Raw genomic sequence first — 27,954 nt, 5'->3', positions numbered from 1 at the left:
TTGCTAAGTTGCTCAGGAATCTAAGGCAAGAAGCCTGCTTTAAAGTATGAAATTATTCTATTTCTGTGAGCAGAGATCAATGATAAGCTATTGTTTGTTTCCAATCTATTTTCAAAGCCCATTACAAAAATAAATCAGTGTGTTCTCCAACAGTTCTAAAAACAGTTTGCGTGACTGTTTGTCTTGTGTAATTATTATTTTTTTAAAGAAAAAGATTTCCATATTTAATCTTGCTTTGAGTTACATTCAGAAACAAATACAGTCCAGTTCTCCTCGGTGGAAATCATCAGTCTATTTGCTCATTCGCCTTTGACTACTGAAAAATCTTTTGAAATGAAATGCATTGGCAGTGCAAAAAAAGTCCACAAAAATAAACTAACGATTGAGTTAAGCATCCAGATGAGCTCTTCACCAGGTTATCTGCAAGCACAAGACTCTACTGTCATGTTTGGATATACTTTAAGTACCACATTCTTATTTTCATCAAAGAACAGGATGCTGAGTGAGGACATCTTTTCTGGCACACAGCAAGGCTCGGGAATTCCAGGAACGACCCCCACGGCTCTCACTATACTCTGGATGGTAGCATGATTGGATGGCTTCAAAGACTAGGAACGAAAAGGGAGAACACAGGTTACGTAGAATGGCTTTTCCCCTCTCCAGCCCCCACTAAAAAAAAAATATATATATATATGATGGATTTGGTTCAACAAATTAATAAAGCCCTGGCATCATCACACATTCAGCCCAATCTCGAATATCACCATGACCAAAATGGTTGTCATCGACTAAGTACCTATTCAGACTGATTGGTAAAGAATTCGCCTGCGATGCAGGATGAGCTCGATCTCTAGGTCGGGAAGATCCCCTGGAGAAGGGAATGGCACACCACTCCAGTATTCTTGCCTGGAGAATTCCATGGACAGAGGAGCCTGGTGGGCTACAGTTCATGGGGTTGCAAAGAGTCAGACACGACTGAGTGACTAACACTTCCACTTTTTTTCAGGTGCTAGGCATGTTCTGTGTAGTATTTCTAATCCTTACCACATAACCACCATTTCTTACATTTTATAGATAGAGAAATAGACTCAAAAAGCTTAAATGACACATTTAAACTCATACAGACATGGAGAGTGAGAACTTGAATCCGGTTTTCTAAGCAGGAATCATTTAATTAAAAATGATTTAGTCCTCAAACAGGGAATTAGTACACCCTAGGGTGTTTTCAGGGCTTCCTTGGTGGCTCAGACGGTAAAGCGTCTGCCTACAATGCAGGAGACCCGGGTTCGATCCCTGGGTCTGGAAGATCCCCTGGAGAAGGAAATGGCAACCAACTCCAGTACTCTTGCCTGGAAAATCCCATGGACCGAGGAGCCTGGTAGGCTACAGTCCATGGAGTCGCAAAGAGTCGGACATGACTGAGTGACTTCAAGTCAGGTCAGGGTGTTTTCAGACCAGTCAATCCTAAAGAAAATCAGTCCTGAATATTCATTGGAAGGACTGATGCTGAAGCTCCAGTACTTTGGCCACCTGATGTGAAGAACTGACCCACTGGAAGAGACTCTGATGCTGGGAAGATTGAAGGCAGGGACGACAGAGGATGAGATAGTTGGATGGCATCACCAACTCAATGGACATGAGTTTGAGCAGGCTCTAGGAGTTGGTAATGGACAGGGAAGCCTGGCATGCTGCCGTCCATGGGGTCGCAAAGAGTTGGGCACAACTGGGTGACTGAATGAAGGGTGTTTTCGATAACAGTATTGCAAAAGGAACAATTTGATCCTGAGCTAGTCACAAAGAACACTTAACAAGCACCAACTTAATATAGATTTTTGCCACGGCTATAGTGACATTTATACTTTGTTTTGAAAATAACACAAACATGTCAAGTGCATGCTAAGTCAGTTCAGGCTTGTCCAGCTCTTTGGGACCCTATGGACTATAGCTTGCCAGGCTCCTCTGTCCAAAGGATTCTTCATGCAAGATCCTCCTCACCCAGGGATCAAACCCATCCCTCTTTATGTCTCCTGCATTGGCATGCAGGTTCTTTACCACTAGCACCACTTGGGAGGTCCCCACTGTCAAGAGGCATTGATTTATTTAATAGTTACCACCTGGATGAATGGACGGAGAAGGCAATGCAACCCACTCCAGTACTCTTGCCTGGAAAATCCCATGGATGGAGGAGCCTGGGAGGCTGCAGTCCATAGAGTTGCTAAACGACTGAGCAACTTCACTTGATGAATGGATGCTGATTAAGAGGACCACACTGTTGGCCACTGGGGGTCACTGTTGCTCCATGGGTACAGACATTAATGCTGCAGCATTTTTGTCTTCTAAACCTGGGGCGTGTCCTCTAGGAAGAATTCAGGGGGCCTGAGATTATTTTATGGCTGTCAGAAGTTTGACCAAAGAAGTCTGAGTAAAATCTGTTCCCAAGCAATGCCAAGTGGGACCGTTACCATACACGGGAGACGTTTCGTTTTATCTAGAGAGCCCTATCCAGCTCATCTCAGCATTGAAGAACGGTCACTTTTCCAAGCCCAGAATGTTTAGGTATTGCCAGTGTGGTAAGACCTTCTTCCTGAGCAATGCCACACTTTTCAACATCAGTTCTCCCTGATGTCTCTTTTAAGCAGATGAAATCCATTAGAAAGAATTTAGAAACAGGTCTTTGGTAACTTGCCAGAGATCACATGTCAATTCAGGAGTGGGATTTAAGCCAAAATGCTGGCTTTTTAACGTCAAGATTTTGAGCCACGTTTCAGAGGCACCTCAGCCCCCAGTGAACTGGTATTCTAACTTTATACACCTAAAACTCCCAGGATGGGAAACTGAAACATATTGAAAGGTTAAGAGTACACATAAGCCAAAGGAGAAGCAAATGAGTAGAAAGTTGGCACACTGTTAAAAAATAAGATTTTGGTGGGGGAGGTGCAGGAAAAGGGCAAATCTGATTTGTCTCATCTTTCAATTTTAGTGAAAAAAATTATCTGTGCATTAGACTTCAACATGATTGCTAACAGGCACAAATTACCTTAAAGTTAGTATTGATGATGGCCAGCTCCTTTATCTACTCTTTTCCCAGAAGAGTAGTTAACCCACAATTAAGTAACTTTGCAAAGAAAGGTGTTTTCTTCCCTTAAGGATAAGAAGTCTCTGTTGTTCTATTCTGCATCTCCTGTGTCCTGTGGCATCAACACTATGCATGTAATTGACAAACTACAATTGTACTATAGCCATTGTACTAATGGCCACTGTTTGCTATTTCATTAGAATCAGGTGTTTTCTTAAGAAAACTTTTGCACCCATCCACTTTTCTCTATTGATTTATTTTTAAGTTCAGTCATCCAAACAGCATATGATAACACCCCAAAGGATTTTTTCAAAAGCCATAGATTTTCTGACAATATTTTGTTACTGTTAATGTTTTACCGACTCCTATACAATTTAATTTTCATATATTTAAGTAGACAAGGAATTGATTCATAAATCCAGCTGTGCACTGCTTGTCCTCGGTGCTTGGAGCAGAGCAGGCTCTCTAGGCACTGGATAAATACTTGCCGAATAGATGAAATACTTATAAATAATAACATACCCTCCGTTGCACCTATTTCTGTGGAAATAATTCCCATCAACAAAAATAAAAGGTTCTGAGCTAATGACCCAGCACAGATATGGAAAATATTCATGGGTGTTCCCTAGGAAAATTCCTGTCCTTTTTAAAAGCTCTAACTCACAAATGAGCAGTTTCTGGTGGGCTCACTGGAATCCAGCAAGCCCTTGATTGTCGGCTGTGTGTTTTATCAGGAACCTCTCCGTTTTCTAGGGAGTTGTCCCCTTTCTTTCTCACTGTGAAGTCCAGCTGCCATGACCAGGAATAATTAAGCCACACACAAAAGATCCACGTGGTCCTTTGCTCGTGGGGAACATTTGCCAGTCTATCATTGTCATTCGTTTTGGGGTTCCGATTGCGTTTCTCAGGTCTCTCTTCATAGCAGCTTAAGAAACCCAGTGATAACAAATGCAAACCTGTGGTTTTTCTCCCGGTGCACACTCAATTGCTCAGTCCTGTCCGACTCTTTGCAACCCCTTGGACTGTAGTCCAGCAGGCTCCTCTGTCCATGTGATTTTCCAGGCAAAAATACTGGAGTGGGTTGCCATTTCCTCCTCCAGGGGATCCTCCTGACCGGAGGGATTGAACCTATGTCTCCTCTGTCTCTTGCATTAGCAAGCAGATTCTTTACCACTGAGCCACCTGGGAAGCCCTCTTCCTCCCCAGTCTCACTTTTTAATGTGGGTGAAACAGGACATCGGTATCTATCTAGGTTTTTTTTTTTTTCTTTTTTTGCTTAGATAACTCAATACATCAAGATTGAGGATTTTTAGAGTTCATCTTCATGATCAGAGATTGAAATTGGGAACCTCAGGACATTAATTGAGGCTGCATCATTTTGAACTCATTCCATGTGAATTTCTTGTTTAGAGAAGATGCTTGGTTCAAAGTGCTTAGCTTCTTTGCTCCATAATTCTTTGTCTTTGCTGTTCCCAACCTTTGTACCACGTCATGCAAAAATACCTTCACTCCTCCAATCCTTGATTGGTTCCCTTGGACCTCTTGTCAGCAACAATGGCTCAATCATTTTCATTTGAAATCTCTGTTTTCCATCTCTGCTTTGGTGGTGAGGGGAGGCCAAGGCCTAAGACTTGGCTACAGCTATATGGGTATTTTTCATCTCATGGCAAAATGCCAGGGGTCTCTCCCTGGGGGAACAGATTGGCTGTAAGGGCTAGAAATCAGAAAATTCCAAGCTGCCGCGTCTGTGAATGAAATCTGCCGTGCTCCAGTCCTCACCTGCCAAGCTGCGGGTGATGTCCTCGAGTTGAATTCGATTACAAGTGCATTAGCAGGGGAGAGAATGTCATCAGCTCTGAGCCTTCATTCCTGACTCAGGCCATGGGGCTTTGCTCCATGCTCTCCCAGTCCAACCCACATGGGTGTGATAGCCCAGAAACTATCTAATTGGAATCAGGGAAAGGGCAAAGCCTGGAATTTGGGAAAGGCAGAGCACAGCTGTTCTGAATTACAGACAGGTTGTCGACTTTTGCAGATGAAGAGCCCGGCTCTAGAGAGCAGGCTTTCACTAGGGAGGCCAGAAGGAAGGAGGGCCAGCCGAGGAGTCTAGCCTGGGAGAACTTTTCTCTGGGGCAGAATGTATATGTACAGCCTGAAAGGCTTTGGCGCCTCACTTATTCCACATGGATTTGTAGTGATCTGGTCAGAGGCTTTATTTTCCTCTGTGGTTCAAAAACTATATTTTTGTTTAAATAGTTGACTCTGGTTACCATGCTGGACACTGGGCTGATAACAGCAACAGTGATTAATTACCCCTGATGTCACAGCTTCATACCGCTTCAAGCTTCCCATCATTTTGGTGACTGTACCACTTGAGAGACACAAAGCCTGGAAGGCTTACAGAGAATCAGTAGAAAGCTTCAAAAGTTAAGCAGGTCCACACAAGGTGATGAAAGACTGAGATGTCCACGTCACAGCCAGACTTCCACTCGAAACTTGGCAAAAGGAAATCTCCAGCTTGCAGAGAAGACTCCACCCTTATCCCTATTACATGACATCTCCCTGTAGTTTGGATGCCATTCCAAGGTTTGACAAACACTATCATGGGCTTCCCTGCTGGCTCAGATGGTAAAGAATCTGCCTGTAATGCGGGAGACCTGGGTTTGATCCCTGGGTTGCGAAGATCCCCTGGAGGAGGGCATGGCAACTCCAGTATTTTTGCCTGGAGAATCCCATGGACAGAGCAGCCTGGTGGGCTACAGTCCATGGGGTCACATAAAGAGTCAGATAACGACTGAGTGATTAAGCACAGCATGTGTTCAGTTGCTATAATGGATGCTTTCTTGATTCTACCCACCAAAGAGCTTATGAACTATTGGGCTGAAGGGAGAATCCTATTTAAAGCCTTGTGACATTTAAAAAGGGATAAGAAACATTTACAAAACTTATCCTTGTCTTACACCTATTATTCTTTTTTAATATTTTATCTCATGTTATTTATTTGATCGTGCTGCACAGCGTGTGGGATCTTAGTTCCTCAAGGAGGAACTGAACTCACACCCCCTGCATTGAAAGCACAGAGTCTTAACCACTGGATCACCAGGGAAGTCCCACAATTTTTATTCTTTTGATCCCTACGTCTGTGTGTGTGTGTGTTTTTTTCCCCAGTTCCCTACATTGGATTTTCTATTCTCCTCAGTCTCAGCCATGGCCATTAATAATGGCAAAAATTCACTGAGTGCCTACTCAGCACAAGGTGCTCGATGATCTCATTTCCCCATCGTTTTTATAATGCAGATACTGTGATATTTTTATTTACCCTAGTACCTGTTTCAAAGATGAGAACACTAACATATAGAAATTTAGAGGAACTTCCCCACCTCAAAACCACAGCAGGTAAGAAGTGGAGCCAAGTTTTAAGCCAAAAGGATTCAATGACTCAAAGGATGGTTTGCAGACCAACAGCATCAGTAACATCTAGAGGCTTATTAGATACACCGAATCTTGGGCTTTGCCCTTGAAACCACTGGATCAAAATCTACAGATTAAGAAGATCCCCAGGCAATTTGCAGGTACCTTAAGGTTAAGAAATCCAGCTATGATCAAGCATGTACCCTTTAATCATCCTGTTACACTAACATACTTCTTTCCTTAAATTTATCTCTTCTATTCTTAACTTATCCCTCATGCATTTTTTAATTATTATTCTTTAGATCACCGAGGACTATGGTGAGGATCTATGGAAACAACAGCAAGGTTTTGAACAGGAAAAACAAGCAGAGCCATTACAGATGGGAGAGGCAAATTGGGGCAATTATGGAGACCAACCCAGGTCAGCTAACTGACTGAATATGTCCACGTGATCATAGCTTTCTGGGTCCTAAAATCTGGAATCAAGAGGAAAGAGGAAAACTTCCTCAGGCAATCTAGAAAAAAAAAAAATCACAGTTTAGGAGAGAGAGAGGAATTATTTGCAAAACTCAGAGACCCACTTAAAATCAGTCCTCCCAGGTTTAGAGATATTTTGAATCCATTTCTGCCTCTCAGTGCCACAAAGCAATCCACACTGTAGAATAAAGATTCATTACTGCCTGTGATACTTGGCATTTTTGTTGGTGTGTTTTAAATGCTATCCCAGTTTGATCAAGTTTCTATTGATCAATAAAATGTCCTTGATAATCTTTAGACAAGATAAGGCTGTTTATATCATTATAAATGTCTACAATCCCTACTTTGTATTTGGGTTGACAAAACCTGGAATCCACAAGGTCTAGAAAATGTAGCAAGCTTGTTCTTCTGAGAGATCCTAACAGGAAAATGGGATTTCAATAAAGTTCTTGGCCCTGAGGCTGATCTGGCCTTGCTTAGTCGGCCTTCTGCTTTATGTGTGTGTTACCCTTAGCATTCCAGTGACCATAGGCCTGTAACATGAACATGCTCCTTTAAAGACCTATAAGCACAAGTTGGTCACTTTTCGAGACAAAGGGTTTTTCTCCATTAACATACAATAACAGAAGTTGACCCATGTCAAGTTTTGCAAAAAACTAAAACAAAGCAAAACAAAAAAAGCCACTCCTATTTATCCTCTGAATTCTATTGCCAGGATCACTTTTCACTGTACAACAGACTCAAATTGTTATGCGCTAAGAATGGAAGTGTGGCAGTAAGCTTAACTGAAGGCCAGGGGGGCACCAATATGTTTTATTAATTCTAAATTCAGAGTACAGTCACTTGGACTTGCTGTGGAAGACAGAGGTGGGGTTGGGGAGGCTTCTGAGAATATATTTGTCAGGATACTGAGTACTGATAAGCTAAAGGTTCAGTCCCTATCGATTTTAGAAGAGACATGGATTAGCTCTAAATAGTTAAAATGAGTCTTAGAAGTCAACAGAGTCATTGTGCCCTATTCTGACTGCAATTTTGATATTTATCAGGGAAGTAAATGAAATAAGCATCTGGTGGATTTCATGAGGCAAGTTTTCCTAGCCCAACCCTGATCCTAACCCTCGTGACGACAATTCATCTCACAAGAGACTATCAAAAATGCTCTGTATCAGGGCATCACTCCAATTAGTCCTTCCTTTTGCTCTCATGACACTCACTCATTCCCTAAATACCCCCTCAAAGGTCAGCCTCCTACCACTGGGGGCTTCCTTGTTGTGGACAGGCATAAATTCACATGTGATCATGTAGCTGAATACGCACCGTGTTTCGAAGCAGTGCAAAAATCATGTTTTACGCATACACTGTTTTCTCATATCCTCCTTCATACCAATATTGACTTCATATTACTTTAACAACCAGTAAAGAAAAAACAAACATAACCATGTTACCTATTACACTTTAGAATGCAATAAATAAAGGTCCAGATGGATTTTGTAAATGAAAACACACATTCAATTTGGGTCTTTCCAGACTATGGAAACGGGAAGGACAGGACAAAAAACAATGGCTACCTTTGGCATGGGGAACTGGCACGCTCCGGAGCAGTAATAGGCATCGAAGGACTTGGGGGAGATAATCCATTCGCTCCAGCCAATATCTGCGAAGTCCACTCTAAGGTACCGTCTGGCACAATTCCGGGGTTCAATCCATTGCTTTCTTCTTGCCTTCTTCAGGGTCTGTTCATCAAACTGGAGCGTCTGGCTCTTCTGTTGAGGCCCCTTCCTCTGTTTCTTTTTGCTCTTACTCTTGTCAGGGGGCTGAGTCTGAAGAGTCTTGTAAGGCTTCCTCTCCTCCCATACTCTATCCTCCTTGTACTGATATTCTGCCCCAGGAAGCTCATTGTTCTGCAGAGGCAGAAGGACCCCCGTAGAGCGCTTCCTCCTCCTCCGTTCCATAGAAAGGGCAGCCCTACTGTGGCTGTCCAGTTTGGGCACAGCTCCAGTGGGGAAATTCCGGTGTCCTTGTAAGCTTGACACCACACTCTCCGGCTCAGAAATGGCGGCATCATTGGCATACACCAAGATATAAGGCTCAGGACTGGGTGTCATCTTCTTTGGCAGCTGGTGTCCTTTGGTAGTAATGTTAAATCCTATGAGAAACTCCTCATTTTCCTTGGCTTTCCTCAAAAGTTGGGTGATGTCTTTTGACAGCCAGGACACAAAGTCTCCATGAGGTTTCCCTCCATCTACCGAAAGATGACCCAGGAGTTGACTTTGGTTTCCACTGGATTTGAGGATCCACGCAGAGAGGTCAATCTGAATGTGTTTCCTCTGGCTATGATGTGAGCATTCCTGGGACACAGGACAACTTAGGCTTATATTTATCAGCTCTCTGATATAGAAATACAGTGTGGCAGATAAAATATTTTCTGACTTTGTTAAAGAAGTCAGGTTAAAAATATGCAGTTCCTTGTTTTCAAGCATTCCTAGGAAGGAAAAAAAAAAGGAAGTAAACAGGAGTAAACAGGACTCTCTACTTCACATCATATACAAAGATTAACTCAAAATGAATGAATGACCTAAATATAAGCACTAAAATAATAAAATTCTTAGAAAAAAACATAGGAGTAAAATCTTCATGGTTTGGGATTTGACAGTCGGTTCTTACATATGACACTCAAAGTGGAAGTAAAAAAATAAGAGAAAAAATAGATAAATTGATAAAATAGATAGACTGGATAAAAGTCATCAAAATCTCAAATTATGTGCAACAAAAGATGTTATCAAGAAAGTTTGTACAACCTGCAGAATGGAGAAAATATTTTCAAATCATATATAATATATAATAAATCCTAGGATCCAGGATGGGCTTTCCTGATAGGTCAGCTGGTAAAGAATCTGCCTGTATGCAGGAGACCTGGGTTCGATCCCTGGGTTGGGAAGATCCCCTGAAGGAGGGCATGCAACTCACTCCTGTATTCTTGCCTGGAGAATCCTTATGGACAGAGAGGCCTGGCAGGCTACAGTCCATGGGGCTGCAGAGTTGGATGTGACTGAGTGACTAAGCACAGCATAGCACAGGATTCAGAATATAAAAATAACTCTTATACCTCAACAACAAATAGACAAACAAACCAATTTAAAAAGTGACCAAAGGATTCAAACAGACATTTCTCCAAAGAAGACATACCAATAGCCAGCAAGCACAGGAAAAGATGCTCAATATCATTAGTCATCAGAAAAATGTATATCAAAACCTCCATGAGGTACCATTTGACACACATTTGACATTTATAATAATAAACAACAAAATAGTAAGTGTTAGGATGTGGAGAAATTGGAACACTTTCACATTGCTGGTTGGAATGTAAAATGGTTCAGCTGTTGTGGGAAACAGTTTGACAATTTCTCAAAAAGTTCAACATAGAAATGGTATATGACCCCACAATATTCCAGGTAAAAACCCCAAAGAACTGAAAACAGGTTTTCAAATAAGTACATGTACACTCATGTTTATAACAGCACTACTCTCCACAATAGCCAAAAGGCAGAAAACAATCAATGCCCATCAATGGATTAATGGATAAATAAATGTGATATTATCTGCAAGGAAATCCAACCAGTCCATCCTAAAGGAAATCAGTCCAGAATATTCATCGGAAGGACTGATGTTGAAGCTGAAACTCCAATACCTTAGCCACCTGATGTGAAGAGCTGACCCATTTGAAAAGCCCCTGATGCTGGGAAAGATTGAAGGCAGGAGGAGAAGGGAATGACGGAGGATGAGATGGTTGGATGGCATCACTGACTCAATGGGCATGAATTTGAGTAAACTCCAGGAGTTGGTGATGGACAGGCAGGTCTGGTGTGCTGCAGTCCATGGGGTCGCAAAGAGTCGGACACGACTGAAAAACTGAACTGAACTGAACTGTGATATAGTCATACAATGGAATATTATTCAGCCATGAAGAGGAATAAGGGGTTGATACATCATACAGTGTTGATGAACCTTGAAAATATTAACCTTGTGCTAAATGAGAGAAGTCAGACATGTTGTATGATTCAATTTACATGAAATATCCCTAAAAGGTAAATCCAATGAGACAGAATGCAGACTGGTGTTTGCCAGGGGCTGAGGGGAGGGAGTAATGTGGAGAAAGTGCCTGATGGGTAGGGGGTCTTTCTTTGGGATAATAGAAATATTTTAGAACTAGATAAACTTGGTGATTGCCTAACACTGTGAAACTACCAAATGTTCCTGAGCTGTTTACTTAAAAATAGCTATGTTTAAATTATGTAATTTCCACTTCAGCTAAACAAAAGATAACAGGAGTGATTTTAGAAACTGGATAAAGATGAAAGCAAGGATCAGCGATATTTACTAATATTCTCTTTTCTTTACTGAAATGCAAATCATAAACTTAGTGGTATGAGAGCTGAGAGCTCTGACCTTTCTTAATGAGACTACCAAAAACTATTCCTATAAATTTGGTACAGTGTCATAACAGTGTCTTATCTGAAGCAGTGTCTAGCCTCCTGGTTACAAGCATCAGTGGAAGTAAATTCACATTGATTCAAGTTATGGCTCAGCCACTTATTATCTATGTAACTTGGAAAAGTTAGTGTTCTCATTCATTAAATGGAATAATAGTCCTGTCATCAGAATTAAGGGCTTCCTAGGTGGCATGAGTGGTAAAGAACTTGCTTGCCAAAGCAGGAGTCATAAGAGACGTAGGTTCAATCCCTGGGTTGGGAAGATACCCTGGAAGAGGGCATGGCAACCCACTCCAATATCCTTGCCTGGAGAATTCCTTGGACAGAGACGTCTGGTGGGCTACAGTCCATAGGGTTGCAGAAGAGTCACAAGCGACTGAATCAGCTTAGCACGCACTCAATCAGAATTAAGTGAGATGTGTGTAAATCAAATCACAAAGGGTCCAGTAAGTGTTTCTTAAGTATAAATTATTATTATTATTATAAGTGCTGATATGAACCATAAATTGGGGATTATACTTTCTACCTGCCTTACAAAATTAAGGGTGCAGGATGAGAGTGGGTAAGCAAGACCATATAGCTCTATCTTCAGATAATGTATCTGAAAAAAACTGAGTCACGCATTTGAAAGTGTTGTGAAGATAATGCGTTTGTGGAGCTTGTCTGTAGTTTATGGGATTAGGGGTTTCCCTGGTGGTCCAGTGGTTAAGAATCTACCTTGCAATGCAGGGGAGGTGGGTTCATTCCCTTGTCAGGGAACTAAGATCCCACATGCCCTGGAGCAACTAAGCCTGCTCTCTGTTAACTTCTGAGCAGCCTGTGCTCTGGAGCCCTAGCGCTGCAAGGCAAGATCCTACGTGATACAATGAAGATCCTTCGAGCTCAACTAAGACCTGATGCAGCCAAATACATAAATAAATTTTAATACAACAAAAAAACAAAGCTTATGATTTCACATGAATTTAAGAGGGGAATTCCTTCTCTAGAGCTTGATGAAATTATTGAAACTAGGCAACTGTATTTCCAATTTCCCAGATGCAGAAATGAGGAGTAACAGAATGGGTGACTGATTAGCAGGGGCAGAAACTGGTTCCTGCTCTTGAGATTGTCTCACGAGCTAATAGTAAGGCTGACGTTACACTCAAGAATCCCCAGTCCTGGGATGGGGCACCAGAGCTTGAACCCTCTTCCACACACTGGTTTCATATATAGATTTGTTCTGGAAACAAACACGCAATTTTGAAATTATGTTATTGATCAGAAACATATTTCAGTAAAAACAAAACATTTTAGCGAGATTGGAAACTTAAAATGAGTTCACTGAGTCCCCAAGTACAGGGGAAGTTCATTTGGGACACATATTTCACTCCTTTCTAACACTGTGTGAAGGAAAAGGGGGAAACTGCCATTTGTGAAGGTTTGTATAGTCCATGAAAAAGTTGAAAGTTGAAAGTGAAGTTGTTCAGTTGTGTCCAACTCTTTGGGACCCCATGGAGTGTAGCCTACGAGACTCCTCCATCCATGGGATTTTCCAGGCAAGAATACTGGAGTGGGTTGCCATTTCTTTCTTCAGTGACACCAGGATAATATTTTATAGACTTTTATTAGAAAGCCACAGCATCAGCCTTGTTCAGATTCTAGCTCTGATTCATACCAGTTACCAGAGCCTATACTTTTACCCAAATGGAAATTAAAATGGAAGGAAAAGTATGTGGCAATCGGATGGCTGCCAAAGGAACACAATGGAGTGTGGAAATGAACTTCGAGGGATGTGGGTGGTGGTATCTTACTGGGGAAACCAGTCCTGCTTCTTTCCCCTACATTTGGCTTCAAACTATTTCCTTCTTACAAACACTTTGCGTCCTGCTGTTAACCAGTCTCCACCTTGGGTCTAACCTTTGATAAAATCTCATGAGTGTCTTATAATCTACCATGTACCTCTTCTGAAGGCTTTAATTTTAATTGATTGCCTTCCTTTGAAGTCAAAGCCCGATGGCCCAGGCTCAGCTCTACCACAGTGGCTCAGTAGGTAAAGAAACCGCCTGCCAAGGAAGGAGACAATGGTTTGACCCCTGGATCGGGAAGATCTCTTGGAAAAGGAAACGGCAACCCACTCCAGTATTTTTGCTTGAAAAATCCCATGGACAGAGGAGCCTGGTGGGTTACAGTTCATGGGGTCATAAGAGTCAGACACGACTTAGTGATTAATCCACCACCCGCACCACCATGCCCAATAGCTGTTCTCAGGCAAATTATCTAAACTCTTCAAGTCTTAGTTTACTTACCCATAAAGTGAGCCCAATACTATCAGCAGAGTTGCTCTGGGAATTAATTGAAAGAATACAGGTAATGTACACAGCACATAGGACAAAATTCAATGAATGTTAGCTAACTAGAACAGCAATGTCCAAGTAGGCACTTAAGTTTGAATTCAGATGTGCTGTAAGTATAAAACACAGTTTGAAGCCTTAGCACAAAAATGAGTATAAAATATCAAATGAATATTTTATATTGATTATGTGTTGAAATCATATCATTTGAAAACACTGGACTAAATATTGTGATTATTGTGATTTATACCAAGAAATATATATTTGGTCTTTATCTCTCTTTCAGGGCCAGAATTCCTAAAACCTTTGGAATTGTCTAAGTGATGAGAGCCATAAAGTGTCCTTTCTATGCTAATGGAGTGGTTTTGGAGGCCAGATAATTTTGGCTTCCCAGGTAACTCAGTGGTAAAGAATCTGCCTGCCAGTGCAGGTGACAGGGATTCCTGCATTGGGAAGATCCCCTGGAGAAGGAAATGGCAACACACTTTGTATGAAATGCCATGAACAGAGGCTTGGTGGGCTGCAGTCCATGGGGTCCCAAAGAGTTGGATACAACTGAGCAACTGAGCACCCACAAAGAATGGGGGCTGGTTGTCTGGGAACTTAACCCTCTGATTAGGGGTTTGGCATTTGCAGTCTCACTCTTAAGCCCAGATGTCTGGGTGGGGAAAGGAGCTGGAAATTAAATTAGTCACCAATGGCCAATGATTTAATCAGCCACGACTACATAATGAGGCCTCCATACAAATTAAAAAAAAAAAAAATCTAAAACACAAGGTTTGGAGAGCTTGGGGGTTGGTGAATATGTGGAGACTGGGGAAAGTGATGCTCCTGGTGCCAGCAAGGAATCCCCAAGCCTTCCCCTACCTTGCCCTGAGCATCTTTTACCTGGCTGTTCCTGAGTTGTATCCTAAAGTAGGAATGTAATGAGTAACTGCATTTCCTGAGTTATGTGAACCACTCCAGCAAATTAATCAAACCCAAGGAAGAGGTTGTGGGAACCTCCAATCTGTAGCCATAAGCACAGGTAGGTCATAAGCACAGGAAACAATCTGGGTTTGGGACTGGCATCTGAGGTGGAGTACAGTCTTGTAGGACTATTCCCTGTCTCTACGGAATGTGGATGCTCTCTTTAGGTAGATAGTGTCAGAATTCGGTTGAATTCTCAGACACCCTGTTGGTGTTTGAGTATTGCTTGCTGGTGTGGGTGCAGAACATTTAAAATATAACATATTATTGAAACTAATCTCACCCTTTGCTTCTCACGTTTTTAATGAGGCTACTAAAATTTTTAAATTGCATACATGGCTCACATTTGTGGTTCAAAGTAACTTTCTCCTGGACAGTGGAATGACCACCATTTTTGTGGTCATGTGGTCCAAAAGGAAAGAAAAAAGGCATTTTTTTTTTTTCCCCAAACGCAGGGAAGAATTAGGAATTTGCTAAACATGAACATGCAAACCAAAATGCAAGTTGGGCAAGAGATTATTTTCTTGGAAAGCAACACACCTTCCTTTATTAAGGACATATTTCTGTGCTTAGTCGCTCAGTCTTGTCCCATTCTTTGCGACCCCATGGACTGCAGCCTGGCAGGTTCCTCTGTCCAAGGGAATTTCCAGGCAAGAACATTGGAGTGGGTTGCCATTTTCTTCTCCAGGGATCTCCCCAACCCAGAGATCAAACTGTCTCTCCTGCGTTGGCAGGCAGATTCTTTACCACTAAGGCATGCTGCTGCTGCTGCTAAATCGCTTCAGTCATGTCCTACTCTGTGCGACCCCATAGATGGCAGCCCACCAGGCTCCCATCCCTGGGATTCTCCAGGCAAGAACACTGGAGTGGGTTGCAATTTCCTTCTCCAATGCATGAAAGTGAAAAGTGAAAGTGAAGTCGCTCAGTCGTTTCCAACTCTTCGAGACCCCATGGACTGCAGCCCACCAGGCTCCTCCATCCATGGGACTTTCCAGGCAAGAATACTGGAGTGGGTTGCCTTTGCCTTCTCCAGCTAAGGCACCGGGAAGCCGAAATCAACTATACTTCAGTGAAAAAGAAGAAAAGAATGAGGGTAAAAGGGATTGTTGGGGGGGGCGATAAGAGGAGCACACTGTAGTTGTCAGTGGTGCTGGATATCTGCAAGCCTTTGCATAAGCAATATTTCCAATGTTTTAAATGGAGATTTATAAAAAAAAATCCCAAATTAACCTAGTTATTCAAAGTACTTACAGATATCTCAGCTGCCTAAATTCAGAAAAGGAATAGACAGGGACTTCCCTGGTGATCCAATGGTTAAGAATTTGCCTTCCTTTAAAAAAAAAAAGAAAGAACACTCTGCCTTTCAATGCAGGAGACGTGGGTTCGATCCCTGGTAGGGGCACTACCACACGCTGCAGGGAAACTAAAGCTTCATACCGCTAGAGACCTCCTGTGCAATTACAGAAAGTCTGTGTGCCATAACGAAGACTCAGAACAGCCAGAAAAAAAATTTAAAAATAATTAAAAAAAATTTTTTTAATAATAAAAAAAAATTTTTTTTAAAGAAAAGGAATGGCCAATTGACATTTAGCTCTTAACTAATAGCATTATATGACCCCTGGTACTCAAAGCCTTTGCCATTCCCACCCAGGTGAAGGAATACATTACCTCTGCCTGTCCTGGGTTTCCCTCCTTCCCACCTTTTTAAAACAATAAATCTCCACCATTTCACAAACTATTCCTTGCTTTCTTTAACCCATACTTTATTTTTGTCTTCCCTGAATTGAAAGCATTTCATTTCCATACAAGTCAATGTTCTCTTCCCCAAAACAAGTCAACAAATACTTTCCTGCAGGTTGAAATATATGCTAATAATATCTGCTCCATTATTCTCATGTTTTTTTTTTTGATTTTATATTAATTTAACTGTTCTAAAAAGTATCTTTTCCTATACTTAAGAGCAGGAGTTTTTCAATAGTGTTCTCTCTCTTCTTCGTGCAAAGCATAGATTTGTCTGTGAAAAAGATATCTATGTTGGCATATCAGTGAATGGAAAATGCTTTCCTGTTCACTTTTTCCATTCTTCTGAAATATTCTGCTATTCACCTATTTGGAATCAATGAATCCGAAAATGGAGGCATACTTTCTGATTAATAAGAGCAAAATATAATAATAATATTATTAAAACCAATGGCAAGTGTTATCATGTTACAGAACAATGGTTTATGTATTTTCAGGATGCACTTTGTAGTCTTCAGGTACTAGAGAACATTAACTGTGTACCACACAATTCAATCATATCTACAATTGCATGCTTATTCTGTGTGCTCTAACTTTAACTAGTTTATTAAAATAAAAGAAAGCAGCTAGGAAAGTAATCTAGATGTTGCTCTTAAAGTTATTTCTTACATATTTGAGTTACAGAATACCTGCTCTGGAGGAAAGAAAAAAACAAACGAACAAACAAACCACGTTAACCAATGACTTAAGAATTGTTTACAAATACTCGAGGGGCCATAGAGAGATCAGGATTTTTCTTGTCAGTGTCAAAGATGAGAATTAGGTCTAAAGGTGATAGCTAAATGGAGGCAGAATCCAGGTCAAGGTAAATAATGACTGTCTAAGTGTGTAGCCTGATGGTGAGACGCTTCTATGGGGCCAGGCAGACAAAAGAGAGACGACCATAATTCAAGACTTACTGAAGGATCTCTCTATAGTAGGGAAGGTGTGAAAGGTGAACTAGATAACCTCTCAGATCCCCTGCAAGGAACTACAACAGGCTTTAATTTCAGCTCTTTCCAAGGTCCTGTTTTTAGATGTCAAAATATAACTACCAATAGGTGGTGCTGTTTTCTTACTGTTTGCTAAGCACTAGCATAAGCTTGCGGAGAAGGCAATGGCACCCCACTCCAGTACTCTTGCCTGGAAAATCCCACGGACGGAGGAGCCTGGTAGGCTGCAGTCCATGGGGTCGCTAAGAGTCGGGCATGACTGAGCGACTTCTCTTTCACTTTTCACTTTCATGTATTGGAGAAGGAAATGGCAACCCACTCCAGTATTCTTGCCTGGAGAATCCCAGAGACAGAGGAGCCTTGTGGGCTGCCGTCTATGGATGGGGTCGCCGTCTATGGGGTCGCACAGAGTCAGACAAGACTGAAATGACTTAGCAGCAGCAGCAGCAGCAGCATAAGCTTGGCTTTTCCTTGCTGAACATACTTCTCCTATGGTCTGCTTAGTATGTGCCACTGGCATTATAATATTCTGAATTTTCTAGAGTCATCATACCCGTGAATTGGAAAGGGGCTTAGAAGTCAGGTGAGTTTTAGAACCAGCCATACTTTTTTTTTGGACACCTGTTAGGACTTTGCCACTTCTCCCTGAAATGCCTTCATCCAGCCTAGTTCTCCTTAATGATCCAGATTCCATTTTTAAGGCAAAGCAGAGGCAAGCTTTTTACAACCCACTTCTTTCATTTAGACCCTGTCCCTATCACTATTTTCATCATATTGTTATTCCTTCCTAAGACCCTAAGTTCCTTAAAGCATAGTGTTAGTCGCTCGTCCTGTCCGACTCTTTGCGACCCTATGGACTGCAGCCCATCAGGCTCCTCTGTCCAACTCTTAAGTAGTGCTCAGTAAATACTTCTATGAATAAACAGAGTTAGTCCAACGTATTCACTGTAGAGGGCTTCCCCTGAGGCTCAGCAGTAAAGAATCTGCCTGCAGTGTAGGAGATGCAGGAGACTCGGGTTCAATCCCTGGATCGAGAGATCTCCTGGAGGAGGGCATAGCAACCCACTTCAGTATTCTTGCCTGGAAAATCCCATGGACAGAGGAGCCTGGCGGGTTGGACATAACTGAAGCGACTTAGCATGTACGCATACACATTCATTGTAGAAATATGAAAATGAAGGACCATAAAAGTCAGCCAGCCAGTGAGCATTGATTTTGGAGAGGAATCCGGGTCTTCTATTACCTCTATTAAAAAAATGGGGGGTGAGGGGTCTGGTTATCAGATAAAGGCAGAATATCTATTTGTTTTCATCTGAAAAGAAAGCACCTGCTCCTCAAGAACCCCCGGACTCTGCAAAGAAACAGACCTGGGACCAGCCGTACTATTGTGACAGTTCAGTTCCTCTCAGGGAGGAGTCAAGGCGGTGCCTGGGGAGCGGGAAGTGGGAGGTCACCTTCGTGCTGGCCCACACAGAGCGTTTTCAAAGGGAAATAGAAGGCACAACGGAAAGCTTTCTATGTAAAGTCTGATTTTAAAACAAATAGACTAAATGAAATCTTGATGATTAGTTAAGTCCCCAGGAAGCAGCGAAAACATTTTAGTCATACAGAAAATATGTAACTAAGAACAACTCATTTTTTTCCATCCCTTTCTCCAAACAAAGCACAGCTGCTAGAAATGCCGGGGTGCCTAGGACAGGGCCGTATATGCTCATAGTCACGGGCTGAATACTCTCTGCTGATTATGGCGCCAAGGCTACATTTCCTCTATGCCACCTTCAGTTTCCCGGCATCAAGAGATGGAGAGATTCTAAATAGAACACAGTTAGAATGTTGTTTTTCTTGCAGACTTCCAGTCAAATGACTGAGTTTTATGGGATCTCAAAACAACCACCCTCTATGTCCAAAGTAAAACGCGGCCAAAGATGATATAATGTATGTTTTTCTAGAACAGCAAAATGTTCACTAATCAAGTTTATCTACTCTCAGCCTCCACCCAAGGGCATTCCTAGACTGTGAGCTCTCAGAGGGTAGACCCATGTCCAGATAAATCTTTGAACTCCTAGCACTTTGCGTGGTCTGGAGCATTGATATCCTGAAAAATATTTTAAAATATTTAACAATGAATGAGCCACTGTTCAAACTTAGCAGATTCTTGAGTGTTTCCTACTTCACAACAAAGTGAAAAAAAATTTAAGCTCCCAAAGCAAAAAGCCTTCTGGGTGATAAGTATCCTATGGAGTTTCATTTCATCAGGAGAAAAGCATTACTAGAACAGTGTGTAAAGTAGAATGGCTTTGTTCCACATCTTCATGGTAAAATGTCTTAGGGGAAACTCTTAAACTGAAATTTCTTTCAATTATTTTTAAAGCATCTGTTGCCTGGCTGATAGCTTTTCTAATATCTTCTGTTACCTAGTCCCCTGAACACCTAATTCAGCTCAACTGAATTATTTCCCGAGCACCTACTGTGTGGCCACCTATGCCAGGCCATCAAAATATAAGCTTGAAATGAAATATGCTATTTGCCCTCCAGAAACTTGATCCCTGCCCCATCACCCATTTTCTAGCAAACCTATTAGGCCCCAAACTCTGCAGCTGGGAAAGAAGGCTTAGACGTCTTTATTAATTTACTTTTGAACTCCTCCCCAGGGTAAACCTGTCATAAAAACATTAATATACCATCCAAAGTGAAAGAAACTTACCCTTATATAAATTAACAAACCATTTGTCCAGGGAAAGACCCACTAAAACGGCCAGATGAGACCAGAACTCAGAGGTTAATCAATCCTGAATTTCAGACACCGGTTATAAGATCGTCAAAACTCCAAGGATGTTGAGTTTAGAGCAGTGTCTCGGGCATCAGAATCACCCTACTGGCTTGTGAAAACCGAGGCTTCTGTGCCCACCCTCAGAGTGTGATTCAGATGGTTTGGGTGGGCTGGAGGATTTCTAACAAGTTCTCTGGGTGATGTTGATGCTGCTAACTCAGGGATCATACTTGGAGAAAAACTAAGTTCAAGAAATCACTATAAAGAAGTGTACCTCTGCTCCATGCAGCCACCAAGGTCAGGACAGAAACAGTAATTTCTTGAATGGAAATTTGGCATAGATTGTATTACAAGAGGACTATGACCTCTTCATGCTTCCATTGCTATCCAGATATATCCTTTGTGCCACGAACAGCTGCATGGTATTACTGTGTTAGATATGTTTAAGGTTTTGTGGGGAGCGAGAGAAAGACTGTATCTCAAAGTATTAAGACTATCTCATTTACATGGGACTTCCAAATGCATTTTCGCATTCAATTTTTCAACTACATTTCACCATCTTTCTGTGAGACTAGCACCGTAGGTATGACTTAACCCATTTGATAGATGACGAAATTAGGCCTGGAAATACTAGATGACCTTATTAATTAGCAATGCAGCCAAGATTACCATTTAGATCTCTTAATGCTCTTAATCCTAGATTCTCTAGGAACCTCATCTCTTCTTGAAAACCATATATTTTAACCCATACCTAAGTGCAGCAATTATACTCCATCCAGTCTTTAGATTAATTCCATGCAATTAAATTAAAATTTTCTTGGCCGAAAAAGCAAATAAGATCATGTTGGGCCTCAGTAGTTTTAACTTTAAATCAGAGGACTGGGCAGAGACTCTGTCATTACTAAAGCTATTGGATACAATTATTTTATAAAGGGAACATTAAACATTTACTCACTATAATATTTAAAGTCATATTTAATATTTACTCCCTCAGGAAAGTAAGAACATACTGAGGGAAATATAGTAGGATCAGTTAGTCCAAACACTTCATTCATAATGCCCAAGCAAAACCAAGGCATTGCATTACTGTGGTTCTACTGCCAAGAAACAATAGATCGTAAAGGAAGGCAGATCACTGAAGGATTCAATAAAACACGTGGTCAATTGGCTTTATGACTTACATGTGGACGTTTTAGACAAATGAAGAGACTTCTATGCCTTTAATAATATCATCTCTGAAAATGTGTGTTACCAAGAGTGCTTTAGGTAACAATATTCTAGGACACAACCACTACTAACATATTACTGGATGGCTTTATGGATTTATAAGAATATTCCATAGGTGAAGGCTCTTCGGTCACAATGCCATGGTTTACTATGGTCCAAAGTGGATAGTACCTTGGTAAACTTGTGTCACTTGATTAATACTATGTCACTGTGTCCATTAAAAAACTATTTTCATGGGTTAGGAACATAATCATAAAAATTCACTCTGAATTGAAACTTGGCATAGGAAAGTTCAAGTAGAAACTATTTATGCAGCCAAACTTCTTTCCATCATACCACTGAAATAAAGTTATCAAGATACTGATTACTGTGCTGTGCTGTGCTAAATCGCTTCAGTCGTGTCTGAGATTTTGTGTGACCCCATGGATTATAGCCTGACAGGCGCCTGTGCTGGTGGGATTCTCCAGGTAAGAATACTGGAGTGGGCTGCCATGCCTTTCTCCAGGGCATCTTCCAGACCCAAGGACTGAAACTGAGGCTCTCCTGTCTCCTGTTTGGCAGGTGGCTTCCCTGGTAGCTCAGATGGTAAAGCGTCTGCCTACAATGTGGGATACCCAGTTCGATCCCTGGGTTGGGAAGATCCCCTGGAGAAGGAAATGGCAACCCACTCCAGTATTCTTGCCTGGAAAATTCCATGAACTGAGGAGTCTTGTGGGCTGCAGTCCATGGGGTTGCAAAGAGTCAGACACAACTGAGCGACTTCCCTTTCACTTTTCACTTTCATGCATTGGAGAAGGAAATGGCAACCCACTCCAGTGTTCTTGCCTGGAGAATCCCAGGGACTGGGGAGCCTGGTGGGCTGTCATCTATGGGGTCACACAGAGTCGGACATGACTGAAGTGACTTAGCAGCAGCAGCCACGCCATCTGGGAAGCCTAGGATATACAAATTTAATGGATGTGAAAACATTCAAAATTTTAGGAGAAAAGTTCTGATGTTGGGGCAGAAAAATCCTGAATAGCATATACAAAATTGCTCAATAATTTTCATTAGGCTTCTTGATAGGTATGAGTTTTATTATATCTAATAAATACAACAAACAATGGGATTATATAAGGGTTTTGACAGGTATCTATAACCAAGGGATTGATGATGATAAAACATTAACAAAGTGATGAGTATGATCTCTAGTGAGGTTTTCAACAAATAAAGAAGGCTTTCTTTTAAAAGAATAACACCAGATTGATATAAAATAATAAATACTAATCCTATAGAAGAAAATAATGGAGAATTCATAAAAACAGGCAAAATAAAATTTAATTACAGAGGCTCTAAAATTACATTCAGAGAAATTTAAAACATGAAATCAGGAAGATAGTCCAGTTGGCCCTTGTTATTCTCAGAGAACTGGTTGCAGGACCCCTGCAGATACCAAAATCCACAGAGGTTTAAGTCCCTAAAATTAAATGGCACTGTATCTGCATATAATCTTCAACATGCTCCTGTATACTTTAAATCATCTCTAGAGTATTTATTATTCAGCAAAATCAAGTTCTGCTTTTGGGAAATTTCTGAAGTTTTTCCCTGTGAATATTTTCAATCTGTAGTTGGATTCCTGGTACCCAGGGATACGGAGGGCTAACTGTACAATGCCAACTGGACTCAAGTCCAAAAACTAACAGTGTAAGTAAATATCCTGAGTAAACAAATGAGAAATTAGATAGTGTTCAGTCATAATATTCACTTGAATTTTGCGTATCTTCTTTCTTGAGAAATTAGGAAGAATCTGAACCAGTGTTTCCCCAGATAGATGTCTCAGAACCGCAGTTCTCTAAAGTGCTCTCATGAGGAGAAAGTGATCCACTCTTAAGAGAGTACATGAGCATTTTAAAGGCCCTGAAAGGTCCCAAAGTAAACTGATAACTTTTCTCAAACTTACTTGATCATGGAATGCAATTTTATATAACATCTTTCAATAACTTTTAAATACCCTCTTTTACAAAATCTTCTCCTAGAAAATCAGATAAGATGATTAGAAATTTTGAGATGAGCTCAGTATGTTTGAAAACTTGTCTGGCAAATATATCATGATGTCCATTTCTTCTCCATTTAAATAAAGGGTTGGACTTGCTTTCTTTATAGCCTCTTTCAAACATGAAATTGTGTAATTCCAAAACATTTAAGATCAGTTCTGACATTCACGTCTCTAGCTAATTTTTTGGAAAACCTGAACTGGGTCAATCAAATGCTTATAAACTTCTACCACTTAGATAAAATGTCTGTAACCCTTTTAATATATTCTCAATTATGTACATAGTTTTAATGTACAAATATTCCCTGAGTGAATTATCTACTTAGGGGACTTTTTTCATTGACCCTCATGTTCTCCTGGTCTCTCTGAGTGTGTCTAACCATACTAAAGAGATAAATTTAAATTATTTTTAATGTAACAGCCTTTTTCTTTTCCATTAGCATAGATAATCTAGAATTCATGGCGTTATGGATTTTTAAATGTCAGAGATTGTAAAGCTGTCTTGATTGTTACAGTAAAAACTTCATTAAGGGCTATCATGTATTCAAAGTAGAGTGTAATTCAAAGCAGCTGCACATCCAGTTCCCCCTCTCCAGATGTACTATTGTCCTCTGAATAAAAACATCAGATAATCTAAGTATTCTTTAATTTCTAGGGGCCAGAAATTTCTAGGTAACTCTGTTTTAATAATGTTGTAATAGCCCCTTGCCATCAAACCCACCAAAAACGATGCTTCCCCCCTGCCCCAGCCCATGCATTTTACAAAACTGCTCCTATTAGAATGATTGTTCAGCCCTTCACTACATCCTTTCTAAAGCCTTATATTTTAGCCTTGCACTTCAGAAACATGTCACATTGTAATTCTTCATTTTTAAAGATTTTTGGTTACAGTAGGAAAGACTCTCTTCTTTCTCATTGAAGGAAAATATTCACTTTGGGGTCTGACTTTTCTCAACTTTCTTTTCTTTCTGTCTATAAAGTCTGTGTCATTTTTCTTTAAAGGTGACATAAATCCATTGAAATGCAATCTTTGGTAGTTATATGTCATAAATTAAAATAATGATAGTTTCCTAATAAGAACAGCTGTGCATTAATCGCTTTCCCTAAAGAGGTTAAATTTATGATTAAAAAAATAAGATTAAGTGACTATGGAAATGATGAGAAACTAATGAACACAAAGTATGTATCTTCAAGGATCAAGCCAGGAGAAAACCTCATGCAAAATATTCTTCTTTCATTACATAGAAGCCAAGGACAACTTAAACTAAGATGAAAATAAAAGCTGATTTCATGTCCCTCTTGTCTTCCTTCGAGATGGTGTGTTTTTCTAAAGCCGAACTTCTCTGTCATCAATAATTTTGTAAATCACCTTTTACAAAGGGAAAGATAAAACCTATCTTTATATAAACACTTACACACCACAAAAAGACGTATGAGTGCTCCAAACTTACGGTTTTGGCACACCAACTGCATAGCACTGAGGGAGGAGAAAGGGGTTAGCAGAAAGTGTATTTAGGATGAATGCCACCCACCATCAAGTAATGGTTTAAGTAGAAGGTAATCAGAGGGAGACCACAGCAGCTAAATTTCAACCAAAGATATTCTAGGTTTAGAACAATAAATAATTTTAATCAGGTATGTTCCAAGGAGCAAAGAGGGCTCTAAGGCTATAACTCAGCCTGAATAAGCACGGGAAAGTCTGCCGAATCAGCAGCCACTCCATAGACAACAGCACACACCTGACCTTCTACTAAAATCTGTGACATCGTTGGTCCAGAGAAGCCCATATGTTTGTGAAACCTCAACACTGTGAACTGGAAAACATATCTAATTTATTAAAGCAGACAGCATCTTTCAACTACATCAGAACACATGTCACAAGATGATGGGTGTTAGGGAAATGCTGATACGTATAAAGGAGAGAGACACACGAAAGCCTTAGCACCTTCCTGGAGTTCTGCCTTATTAAAGCCAGAACTGCTTTTAATAAGGTCTTTTTAGTGTGTTAGTAACTAAACACTCTTGGAAGGAGTCCAACACGAGCCACCTCTCCAGGAGTTTCCCGTGTAGTAACAGGACACTTCAGCTTCCACAAAAACCAGTGTCTACATTTGATAAATAAGTCATTAAGACAGTCTCTAGGATGCTAAAGGAATTACTTTTCTTATCAGGGTGCATAGCCTTGTATATATGCTTTCAGCTGCAACTCATCATTTCAAGGGAACTTCTGGCCTCCGTATCAGAGTTTATCATTTGATGGTCTAAGACTACAGAGAGGCTGATAAGGGACACTCTGAAATTATAATGCATAGAGTGAGCTGAAGCCAAAGAGTAAACGGGGCCTGAGATATTCAAATCCTTATCCATCTCTCACTCATGGTTCCCTCAGTCTAAAACAAACATACAAAAACACTATAGAATAGGTGTGAATGAAACAAACTCACATGTCATCTCCAAACTTTGTGATTCATACTAAAAATTTGTGATTCCAAAAATACTATTCATCTCTTGGGTGCCTTGGAGACTCCCTAGGAATATTACCAAGAAATGCATATAGAGGTAAGTATGATCAGATTATCTTCACTATTGCCACCTGCCTTGCCCGCCCAACTTCTCTGGTTTCTTCCACACTGTTTTTTCATGGGGCTCTGCCCTTGGAGTTGCACTGAACAGGCCAGTCACTGGTGTGGTCAGCTGTCAGGACGGCCTTCTCAAGTGGCTGACACACTGTGAGCGACCAAGAGCAGGCTTCTCTTTCCTTAGCAGAGGCCACCTCCTTATAGACCATGCTCGTGGTTTTCAGAAGAAAGCGAAATCTGATTCAGCTCAGGCTCCAGCTAAAGACTTCTGTATTAGAAAGCATAATTCACATTTATTGTAAATGTCATCAAGCCTAGGTGCTCTAGAGTGTATTTACACTGTCAGCCTAGGGCTTTCCTTGATGGATGCTTTCGTGGTGTTCCTCTTTTCCAGGAGTCCTACATTTATTTCAAAGCTTTGGGAGATGTCTTTCTAGTGATTCTGACAGAATTGAGAGCATGAGGCATGGCCTCCTAACTTGAAGATTCTTGGCTATTTTTCAACAGTTCACTGAGGACAAGCTTTGCAGTTACATTTCCCTTCATCGTGAACGCAGTGAACAAAAAAGCCGGGTGCATCCTCAAAGCATATAAACCGAGTTAGCGTCCAGGAAACTTTCCCTCGAGCTGTTAGCACAGGGGAGGCAGGCTGTTAGCATAAGTTATTCGCTTCACCACAGGGGCCAGGGGAAACCTTGTTAAGCCATGAATTTCAGTCCACAGTGATCTGTGTGTTGAAAATGGGATGAGCAAATTTTCATCCAAGAGGTGTTTACATCCACCGGCTGCTCCCCTCCGTCCCAACTCCTCCCAGGGTGGGTGGTACAGTCCCCTGTTGCCCAGATGGATTTTAAATAATCGAAACACCCGAGCACCTGGTTTAGTCTGCGTTGTTTGCCACCAAGGGACTATCAAGTAGAAAGTGTCAAATATAAACACAGAGCACGCCAGTTAAGAGAAGGTGGAAGGTCTGGAGAAGCGACTGTCTAAAGGGCTAAGTGGGAAGGCGTCTAATTCAAGTGTGATTTTTCTCTCTGGTGCCCTGGGGTTGGCATAAAACAACATCTGCCTCTAGGTAAACACGGCTATAGCCCTGTCCAAGGGAATTTCCGCTGACCGACTTAAGAAACATCGGCATAGGTTGCCCCAGGGGAGCTCCAGATACCCAGGGCAAGAGGACCCCGCTGGACAGGGTTGGGGGCAGCCCCTTTCCCGGTTTCCTGCGCTTCCTTCTTCCAGCCGACCCGGTTCAGGTCTCAGCGCCCTTCTCTCCCACTTCTCCCTCTCAGTTCGGACTCTAGAATTGGGATGATTCTTAGGTCACGGGTGGAATGCGGGATGTGACGGCACCGAGGGGCTGCGGGGAGGGTGAGCTGCAGGGCGAGGGAGCGTCTCTAGGTAACGCGGGGGGCAGACGAGGAAGCCGTGAGGGTGTCCCGGGAGACCCCTGGGACGGGATCGCGGAAAGGGGGCGCCCCGGCACTCACCTGCGGCTCCGGCTCGAAAGCTGCGAACCGTGTTGCCCTCGCGCAGCGGCTGGGGGCGCAAAGACGGCGAGCCCCGCTCCGAGTTCCCGGGCGTCCGCGCCTCCTCGGCTCGGCCGCCGCTGTACCTGTCGTAGAGCCGCAGCATGTGCTCCGACAGCTGGTCGAGGGGCTGCAGCGGGGATTCGGGGCCGCCACCTGCCGCGCGGTCGGCCGGCACAGCCACGCGGAGCTCCGGGAAGGGCTGCCTGAGTCTCTGTCCCTGCGCCAGGCTCACACACAAGCAGCTCAGCCACAGATGGAGCAGCCCGCGCGCCCCGGCCATCGCGAGGTCCGCTCCGCTGCTGCGTCCTGGGAGGAGGGGGGGAGGTCCCTCC

The 27,954-nt window shown here is 41.8% G+C and overlaps 1 protein-coding gene across 1 annotated transcript; it reads right to left on the bottom strand.

Annotated features, from left to right (window-relative positions):
• Positions 1 to 416: 416 nt before the first annotated feature.
• BMP3 (bone morphogenetic protein 3) lies at positions 417 to 27,902 on the bottom strand. Its single transcript, XM_068974780.1, has 3 exons — positions 27,581 to 27,902; positions 8,533 to 9,446; positions 417 to 608 (listed from the first exon to the last, which is right to left on the bottom strand). The coding sequence occupies exons 1-3, from the start codon at positions 27,900 to 27,902 to the stop codon at positions 417 to 419; spliced, it is 1,428 nt and encodes a 475-aa protein (XP_068830881.1).
• Between the last annotated feature and the right edge of the window lie 52 nt (positions 27,903 to 27,954).

The sequence above is a fragment of the Capricornis sumatraensis genome, chromosome 7 (genome assembly GCF_032405125.1).
Source record: "Capricornis sumatraensis isolate serow.1 chromosome 7, serow.2, whole genome shotgun sequence".
Taxonomy (NCBI): Eukaryota; Metazoa; Chordata; class Mammalia; order Artiodactyla; family Bovidae; genus Capricornis; species Capricornis sumatraensis.
The sequence above is the reverse complement of the archived record's forward strand: the minus strand, read 5'-3'. Positions and strand labels throughout refer to the sequence as shown.